At 31.6% G+C, this 10013-nt stretch overlaps 1 protein-coding gene across 10 annotated transcripts; it reads left to right on the top strand.

Annotated features, from left to right (window-relative positions):
- Positions 1-3662: 3662 nt before the first annotated feature.
- LOC145152974 (uncharacterized) lies at positions 3663-9766 on the top strand. 10 transcript variants are annotated; one of them, XR_013733526.1, is made up of 13 exons: positions 3663-4533; positions 5349-5614; positions 5691-5781; positions 5910-5959; positions 6212-6310; positions 6398-6460; positions 6806-7279; positions 7658-7716; positions 8181-8275; positions 8412-8458; positions 8551-8688; positions 9105-9183; positions 9544-9766. XR_013733526.1 is itself a non-coding variant. In XM_079075444.1 (10 exons), the coding sequence occupies exons 5-9, from the start codon at positions 7670-7672 to the stop codon at positions 9159-9161; spliced, it is 312 nt and encodes a 103-aa protein (XP_078931570.1). In that variant the 5' UTR covers positions 5788-5959; positions 6212-6310; positions 6398-6460; positions 6806-7279; positions 7658-7669; the 3' UTR covers positions 9162-9183; positions 9544-9766. The 10 variants fall into 10 exon arrangements, 2 of the variants coding, with proteins under 2 accessions (XP_078931570.1, XP_078931569.1); XM_079075444.1 differs by lacking the exons at positions 3663-4533; positions 5349-5614; positions 5691-5781 and having other exon boundaries at positions 5788-5959; positions 8623-8688; XM_079075443.1 differs by lacking the exons at positions 3663-4533; positions 5349-5614; positions 5691-5781 and having other exon boundaries at positions 5788-5959; positions 6806-7402; positions 8623-8688.
- The last annotated feature ends 247 nt before the right edge of the window (positions 9767-10013 follow it).

The raw sequence follows: 10013 nt of genomic DNA, 5'->3' as shown, positions 1-10013 counted from the left end.
TGAAGGTAGATTCCTAATCGAATCATAAATTGGTTCTAACCCTTGTTATGATTGCTTCTTCTCTATAGTACCCAAAGAAGCTTGCATAAGATCAAAATAAAAATAACTACAGAAATTTATACAACCTTATAAATTAGATGTCAAGAACCTCATTTTTTCCTAGCATATTTGTAATCATCTTTCTAAAAATAGTAGCAACGCTAACAGAAACAAATAAAAGTAAAATCCCATTTATTTTTTAGTTTAAAAATATACACAATCGGTTTCATACTTTTTAGATAAAGATTAAAAAATATGTCCTACACCCATACACTTTTAATTTTAAGTGCTTGCAAGCAGTTCTAGGAGATGTCTTGTATAAAAGAAAAAAATTGACATATAAATTAGTAGGAATAGTTATGATTCCATCAGAAAATTGATTTTACCTTTATGGAAGTGCTGGCAGGAACCATGGCTGCTTTCGGCGCCTTATCTAATATTATCACATATTCTGTTAGCAAGTTGTAGAAAGAGGTGTTATGACAATAAACTAAAATACAATATCTTCAAATCAAAGTAGTTTAAATTATACCAAATACAACTGTTGATTGCTCAATTTAACTAAAGAGTATTGTTGACCAGAAGATACAAACATCAAGTTGTTCTTAGATTCTAAGCCACTTAAGACAAGATAACAACACCACAATTGCAATAAATAAGCTTCCATTGTGTCATCTACTTCTCAAAGCAATTCCAGCAAGAGTTGTGCCAACACGTAGTCTACAAGATGACTGCAAATTACCCCTAAAACAAATTGAATGAACGTTTGAAATTTACGCATCATAGTGGCAAATCAGTAAACATTAGTGTAAAAATTGAGTTAAAACAAAAGGAACTTGAAAAGGTAAAGGATTTTAATGAGACTACCTAAAGAGTGAACTTCATGCTATGTTATCAAAAAACCCTAGATTTTAGAAAATCCCAATCATACATGCAATTGAAGTTAAAACCTAATCAGAAAAAGATAAATTCAAAGAAATGAGAAAACGTAAATAAGAAAGATAGAGGGTGACTGGTGTGCGTGTGTGCGAATAAACAACATAAAGAGAAAGAGATATATTTGAGCGTATGGACAAAATCAGAAAGATATAAACAAAATCAGAAAAATATAAACAAAATCGAGCCAATATAAACCACAAATTTCAGAAAATCTCAATCATACCTGCAATTGAAGTCATAAACAAAACCAGAAAGATATAAAGTCAAAGAAATGAAAAACCAAAATAAAAAAGGTACAGACAACATAAAGAGGGTGTGTGTATGTATTAGATGAACAAATGAGAGAGATATGCAGGTGGCAGAAGGGAAGACTGATGGTGAGCAGTGACAGGGTGGAGATGTGAGCACCGTTATATCTGCACAACCCATGTACATGGAACCCCGAATTTCATTTATACCCAACAAAATCCTGTTATTCCATAAAATCAAAGGAAAACTTGAATAAAAAGTAAGCACACGAACCTGGAAATCAAACAAACAACCGATAATGGCGTTTGAGCCGAGTGGTACCTGGAAATCAAACAAACAACCGATAATGGCGTTTGAGCCGAGTGATGGTGGTTGTGAACATTGTTAGGGTTAGGGTTCTCAGAGGCGACGACTTTGATGCGATGGTGATGAAAGTTTATCATTGCTTGATTATCGAAAGTATCGGTGAAGCTTCCCATTTGTGGTGGTGTACTCAGCGGTTGATATCACCGAACATAGAGAAAATAGAATCGAGATATATTTGCACAGATCTCCGGATTTAACATAGACTCAGTCATGGACGATTAAAAGGGCTGAGTCAATTTAATATTATTTTATTCATAACCGTTTGTACTTTAAGCTTAAAGATTTGAACGTCTTAAAAAAATATTATTATTATATTGAATCTATTTATAGAAATAGTGAGATTTCTTTTATAAGATAGTAAAGATATATATATATATATATATATATATATATATATATATATATATATATATATATATATATAAACCAACAAACTTTGGGCGTAAAGTTATAACTAAACATTGTAGTTAGGGATAAAAGATTCAACATATAAATTAGATGGAAATAAAGTTTGGGTTTATATGAAAATTTTCAAAATTTTCATTTTACTTTTTCAATTAAATCAATTAAAAACTGAGCATTAATATTTTTTCCAAGAAATGAATGATATTGCATTAATTAATGTTTTATAAAATTTAACACAAAAAATATAAATATAAGACAATATTAAGATTTTTTTTTCATGTCTATATAACAGCTCCAATAAACTTATTGTAATTAAATCTTTATTATAAATTTGTCACAAATTTCATGACTGTGTCGTCGAACCTTTTTTCTTTTAGTATTGTAATTTTTTTTATTACATTTTTTTATAATAAATAAAATTGGAATAATCGAAGTTAAAAAAAACAAAAATATATGTGTTTTTTTAGACTAGAAGATATGTGGACGAACAGACATTTTTAGGCCTACAGTCTTTAAAAAAATAAACAATCTATAAAACATAATGTCTGCGAAATATAATGTCTACATGGTCTGCTTACAAAAAACAAACAACACCTAATCAATATCCCTCTCGCTATATATAAAAAAAATTAAGAGATAATTTTTAACTTAGGTAGTGTTTGTTTTTTGTCTGCAGATCTGCGTGACCTCTTCTGTCTGCGCCGCACAGACCACGCGCAAACATTAGCCTTCGCAGACTGTTTGTTTTTTTGAAGACTGCAGACCTAAAAATGTCTGCGCGCCCTCTTCTTGGCGCAGATGTGGACCAGAGTCTTCTAAGATCCTCAGACATCTTCTAGCCTAAAAAAACATATATATCTTTATTTTTTTTAGTTTTTTTTAATTTATATTTTTTCAAACTTTATTAATGATAAACAATTTGAAAAAAAAATTACAAAACTTAAAAAAAACATTCGACGATACAAACATGATACTTTTGACAAATTTATAAATAAAGATTTATTATATTAATAGTCGTTGAAGTTGTTTATATAAATATGAAAAAAAATCATAATATATTCTTATATTTTTTTGCCAAATTTTGTAAAACATTATTTAATACAGTATCGTCAATTTCTCGAGAAAATATTTATGGTACGTTTTTAATGGATTTAATTGAAAAAATCGAAGTTTATTTCTATCTATTTATGTATCAAATTCTTTGATCAGTAATTATAATGTTTAGTTATAACTTTGCAACCAAAGTTGTTGTTTTTATCAAATATATACGTTAATTTATACTATTTTTATTTTTATTTTTTATACAATAATACATAAAAGTTGATCTAGATCCGTTAATTATTTATAACAAAGTCATAAAAATATTAAAAAATCACTTTGAAATTAAAAAAAATCAGTTTATTTAGATTTCAGTTTATTTTAGTAGCCCGCAGATGTTAAAAAAACAGTCTTCGTTTTTCAAACTGCAGACGTTTGGTCCACCTCTTTTACTACAGAGGTCTACACCTCTTCTACTACAGAGGTCTACAGATGTGGTCCGCAAACTGCAGATATTTTGCCTCAGAAAAAAACAAACAACACGTTAATCAATATCCCTTTGTTCTATACGAAACAGAAAGGGACCAAAAGTTACATATCACAATAAGAACAAATTAACCATAAATAACATATAGACAATGAAACGTCATCCACATTAAAGTATTAAACCATGAAACACCTCCCACCTCCAGAAACTCCATTGATATGCATGAAGCTATATACACACACAATCGACGTTTTCAATCTCTCAAAAACCCACAGTCGACACAGACTCTGCAATAGTTAATTATTGAAGGAGATGAAAATACCTACAAAACCCATATCCAGTCCTGGAAGAGCAGACGATTTCCCACCGCCATTGATGATGTTTCCAAGAAGCAAAAGCAAGAGAGGAAGCAGGTCACGGGCTAACCCTATGTTTTTTCGCAAAATCAACACTACTAACGATCCTATCCAGGAACCGTCTTCCCCTAAGGTCACGTGCATCGGCCAAGTCCGAGTCAGTCGCTCAAACAACAAGCAACCAACCACCACCACAACCACAACCACCGCCTTCCGCAGTTGTCGATGGCTTCAGAAACTCAAATCCGGGTGGTTCCAACGCTTTTGGAGAACAAACTTATCGTTTTTTCGATGTGACTGTTGCAAAAAATCTGAGAACTTACCGGAATCAAAACGGATTGAAGTGAATCAGGCAATTGAGTACCGGACACGCGAAATTGAAGATGTAATCGGACCTGATAATGTAAATTTGATTCCAGAATCGCCGCCGAGAAATGCATTTTTGTTGACGAGATCCAGCTCTGCTCCCTACAGATCTTCATCTTTGGCATACAAATTTTGGGAATCAATAACGGAGAAAACAGCGGTGGATACTGAAGATGATGAAACGGGGGAGAAAGTGAAAGAAGGTGAAGGTATTAATGGAAAGAATGAAGATGAAAGTTTCTTTAATGCAGGTGAAGAATTTAAAGCGGAGCCACTGAATTTGAGCAGGTGTAAATCTGAACCAGCCCGAATTGGGGATAAGTTTTTTACGAGTTTCAGTTCATAATTTCACAGGTTTTTTTTTTCCTTAAAATGTTAATATTAAACGACACAGTTTCGCACAGCTTTTGCCTTTTGTCCTACGCAACAGGTGTTGATTATGATGACTCTTATTAATTACTTTTGTGAATATGTTTACCGATAAAGTTTGATGGATATTATATTTCTACAGAAATGAAACTCAAATAGTGATTGTATATGTGTGTGAGGACCGAGGACTATATAATGTAAGTGTGAATGGGGGTTTGTAATATGATTAAACGGTTGAAATCAAGTCATGATGTTATTTTTTCTCTTTTTATGCCACGATGATATATATATATATATATATATATATATATATATATATATATATATATATATATATATATATATATATATATATATATATATATATTAAAATTGTGAACAAAAGGAACAGTTATCCTGAAACATTTTGGTCAGTTTTGGTCCTTAAATTACATTTCCGGTCCCTCTATTTTTGTTTGTGTGCCACTTTGTTAATTTATATATTATATATATATTAAAGGCAGATCTAGACCACTTCTTTTGTTAAAATACAATTTGCCCCTGTAACTCTCATTGTGTTGGAAAATACAATTCGTCCAAATGCTTCTACACCGACCATCTATTCTCTATGTACTCAACCATATCACCGCCACAGCTTCATCTCTCTCTATTCTTATTACACTCTCGATTCTTCTTCTCACTTCTTCTCTATTGAACCCGATCGTTTCTTTCTCTACTTTTCTTCTTCATTTCAGGCTTTATAGATTCGGGGTTGTCACCGCCAAAGGTTCCGGTTCACGCCTTCTACATCTGTTGTTGTTCCTTTTTAAAGAAACAGACGATGCTTTCCCGACCGCCTCAGATGAAGACCTTGAAGCTTCTTATCCCTCTGCTCCCTCCACCATCGTCGATTCAAGGGTTTGATTGGGGTAAGTGCTACCTTTCACGGTGTCCGATTTATTGCCTGCTTCCGCCTCCAGCGACACTGTCTTCGCCACAGCGTACACCATCATCTTCGGAGGTTCAAATATTTTTAAACTTTGGATTCAATTTTGTGCTCCGATTGAAACCCTTATATCTTTCTAACTTTTTCTCAGGTAAGATTTGATAATTTCTATAGTGGCGCCATTGCACTGCCACCGAGGTCAATCTCTATACCGTCTGTCGCACACAAAATCTAGGGTTTCGGTGTGTTCAACCAACCGATTCATTGTTGAATTTTCAATGTATTGTTTTTTCTATTTAAAGATTTTCTTATGAATTAGAATTCTATTTCGTTTTGCATGCCATGTGTTCGATGAAATGCTTGATTCCAGAGCCAGAGGAAGCAATGCTTATACATGAAGTAGCAAGAAGGGTAGTTGAGGTATGACTTCAATTCCCCTTTCTTTGATCATCAAAAGCAATATCTAAGGTTAATGTAACACTTTTCCTCAATGTTAATACTTTTTTTTGGTAGCATATCTAAGGGTAGTGCCTTTCTCTATTAATTCGCTTTTATATGTATTCACCAATATATAAGTTATCAGATTAAGTCTCTTATGTTTATTTATACTCATATTTCACAACTGTAGTGTCACAGAGATGTATCTGATCCATCAATATTTGTTGTTAAAAGGAAAACGAACGAGTTCTAATCAAAGATGGAGAAAGAAGTTTAGTTTGATGATGGAGATGATATATGTGGAGCAGTTGTAACTATCATCTGGATTTACAGGTATATAACACACAGTATGATTTCTTCTATTTTATAACCCCAAAAAAATAAATTATCCAGTTTCTTATAAAATTTGAGCTCTGAAAGCCTCAACAACAGATGGAGCCTCAACAACAGATGGAGAGGCATACAATTGATTTAATTACAAATGTATGTTCTTATTATAAATTTCAGGGTCAATTTCATACTATAAAAGCCAAGTAGTAGAAATCCGCTTTCTCGAACTGGCTGGATGATTTGTATGAACAACAAATTTAATATCTCATTGTGAATTTTATTATTAAAATCAAGTCAGCCACTCTATTTCTTTGTACAAATTAAAATGATGTGTACAACGAAACAAATTTAATGTTTTGTTATGAATTTAATATTTCAAGTTCATATTCGCATTAATTTTTTATTTTTCATCAAATTTAACAACATTTGTATACCTTTCATCCAAGAGGAATCTGATTAATTTAATCAAAAGTTTTTTTTTTCTATTTTCTATGACAGGAAATTGTTCGTATTATGTTTGAATTTAGAGATGACTGTATTCTGGAAGTTGTAAATGCAATCTCCTATTTCTATCCATAATAAATCGGTCTTAATGAGACAAAATGACCATTTTACCCTTTACCTCTTCCCTTTTTTTTCTCCCAACATTTTTCACACTAAAAAAATCATAAGTATCTTTATAATTGATGAAATACAAGGATTTTTTTTTATGAATGCAAGGGTAAAATGGTCAATGAATAGTGATTTTTTTGTTCGCACCAACATAATAGCATCAGAACACATGCTTTCATTAATTGCATAAGCGCTTTGTACGTCATCTAACACATTATCTCCACATTTTGTAGGCTGACCATTGTCAATTTCAGAGAGGTGTATGTACAATGAAACCAATTTTTCTTACAAGCTGATTTGGAAGTCGGCGTGACATAGTAAAATGCAAAACTACAATCTGTTTCAAGATATATATGAAGGGTATTTTCGGTAAAACTATACATTAACTTTTGAAAAAACATAGAGTTTTGACTGAAGATAACGTTTTGGACACATTTTTAATAATATTTGTGTGCTGGAAGGAGGTGTTTATGATCCTAAATTGTAAGTTGTTCCTTTTGAGTTCGTAGGCTCTTTTTGTTTTGTTTTGTTTTTTTTTTTGATAAACAAGGATTTTCTTATTTGGGTAATTGTTGTTTATTCCCAAAACCCACCACATCAGTTGCTCATCTATTTCAAATTCTTTTATGCCACATAAATGGAAGGATGTTGATATATTACTGCAATTCGAACACATTTATATGATTTATGAGTTTATGGATTTTTTTTTTTACTTTTGAGATTTTTGTATTGGAACAGGTTTTCGAGTAGATGTCGGTTCCAAAGGGTGGCGTATTTCCTTACATTAGTCTAATCAGGTAAATATCTCCTTAGTCGGACCTTAGTTCTTATTCTTGGTTAGAATGATTTAGTTTTGAACCCCCTTTCACATGGAGATCTTATGTTAGAAATTGTACTATACATTCATGTCGAATAGATCTTCATGTGTACTTATCAGGTAATCACTTTATGTAGTAGGATTTGTGCGACCAACAATACCAATTTTTTAATCCAAGATTGATATGAACCACTGAAAACAAAATACTGCAGTTAGTTCTTGGGGATATATTGTTTCAATTTGCAAACAAGTTTCATCGATTGTCTATATTCATGAAATTTGTTTATGTTTATATTTTCTTCATCTTCAGGTAACTCTGGGCAGTTTGCAGCATATATCCTTTTTATTATATATTTTGGATTCTTTTCTAAATTTCCCTTTAATATACTATCTTTATGTTAAACGTCTGATAGTTAATTATTTGATTCTTGCGTCATCTGTTAGATGTGGCGACCACCGGAGAATGAAGAGTACCCGACAACCTGATTCAAGAATGATAGACAAAAGGGGAAAAAAGAAAGGTTCTACAAAACCAAACGGTCAGTAAAAAAATGATTTATGCAGGTTTTACTATTTTATTTTAATATTTGGCTGTAGGTTAGATAGAAAACAGCAGATTATAGCAATTCCAGGTTGAGGCATAATTATAAATTTTATTTGCATTTATGTTGTTAGCAACTGCTGCTATGTTACTATCCCCTGTTTCGCTCTGGAGGCTTAAGGTGGTTCTTTCATCCTTTTTTATTATTTTCTGGTTATATGTTTTGTGTGTAATCTATATCTAATCAGACAAATCATGAGAAAATTATGGCAGACTGTGGCAGGAAGGAAAGTAAGATTAAACGAACTAATTTAAGTGGATATGTTTTGTTTCTGTGGGAGAAAGTGCCAAGAGGTGGTGGATTTGACTGTGACATGGTCAGTTGAAGTCCGGTTACTGGATTTGTGGAAGGTATGCTATAGTTAACGCTTTTCCCCAAAAAGAAAGAAAAAGAACAGACTTTTAATTAGACCAATTACCTTTATTTTTGCAGGCTTTTTTAGTATCTTTATTCATATCCCCTAAGCAAACATTGTTTTTTCTCTTGATTTATATAGATTCAAAGTTGTAAATTGATAGCAAATAACATATGATTACTAGAGAAAAAAAAAGTAAATTTAGATTAAAACAAACGGAATTAAAAAAATCTTTACAAACTTAAAAAGATTTTTAAATTAATTTTTGTACAATGTCCTTGGAATTATTCATGATGCATCATCTGATGACCAAATCTTAGAACTTCACAAAGATTGACCAAATTACAAGGAGGGGTATATTTCATGAGTCTAATTTGATTCTTGCTCTTGCTTATGTCTTGATCATCACAGGTTCGTTTGCCCCAGGAAACACCTCATATGCTTCGCTCTCCAACACCATCTGCTTAATATCTATAGACCTTTATTTCAGGTTTCTATCAATCTTCTTTCTGAACACTGTTATGCTTTCTTATTTTACCCATCTTTCCCAGTCTTATTTACATTTGCAATTGTTGACTCAGTCATTATCACAAAATTGTTAACACGCAATCAGAAGTTTTTTCCAAAAAAAAAGTTACATCAAATTAATCAGGTTAATTTTATTAATATAAAAAATGTGCAGGGGCAATATGGTCCTAAAAATGTAAATTTTTTTTTTTTTAATATTAAAACATTATTCAGGGGAAATATAGTCCTAAAACTATAAAAATTGATTTTTATTTATATAAAAATACTAAAAATTTGCCATTTTTCTGACCTTTGTTGATATTGATACATTCAAATTTGTTAGTTGGGTTTTGCAGATCACAATTTCATACGAAGGTCACTCCCTTATTTCATTAAGATGTAAACCAAAAGGAATTCAAATTTTGGAGTTGGAATCACCATGCAATTTTTTGAAATTGTTGTCATTTATGTATTTTTTTAGGGACTGATCATTTCTGATGTTATATTAAAGCACGCCGTCTCAACATTTTTGTAAACATGAAATATTTTTTGAAATAACTAAAAGTTTTCCGTCCCACGCAACGCGCGAGAAACCATCTAGTATACTAATAAATTTATAAGAAAATAACAATATGTATATGCCATAGTTATATATAATTGCTGATAAACTATTATTATTATTAGAGAAAATTGCAAATATAACCAAATTCCGTAATTACTTTGTGGAAAATAGCAAAAAAAAATCCAAATTACAAATATAGCCATGAAAATCGCAGATGGATTAAGCTCATCTGCAATTTTAGCATTCCATCT

This window comes from Lactuca virosa, chromosome 1, assembly GCF_052849685.1.
Source record: "Lactuca virosa cultivar CGN04683 chromosome 1, Lactuca_virosa_CGN04683_v6, whole genome shotgun sequence".
Lineage (NCBI taxonomy): Eukaryota > Viridiplantae > Streptophyta > Magnoliopsida > Asterales > Asteraceae > Lactuca > Lactuca virosa.
This window is presented reverse-complemented; position numbering and strand designations above follow the sequence as displayed.

Coding starts and splice junctions, on each gene's coding strand:
- LOC145152974 (XM_079075444.1), top strand. CDS start 7,670: ATGTCGGTTCCAAAGGGTGGCGTATTTCCTTACATTAGTCTAATCAG. Junction 7,717..8,180: donor CCTTACATTAGTCTAATCAG/GTAAATATCTCC, acceptor GTCATCTGTTAG/ATGTGGCGACCACCGGAGAA. Junction 8,276..8,411: donor AGGTTCTACAAAACCAAACG/GTCAGTAAAAAA, acceptor TTATGTTGTTAG/CAACTGCTGCTATGTTACTA.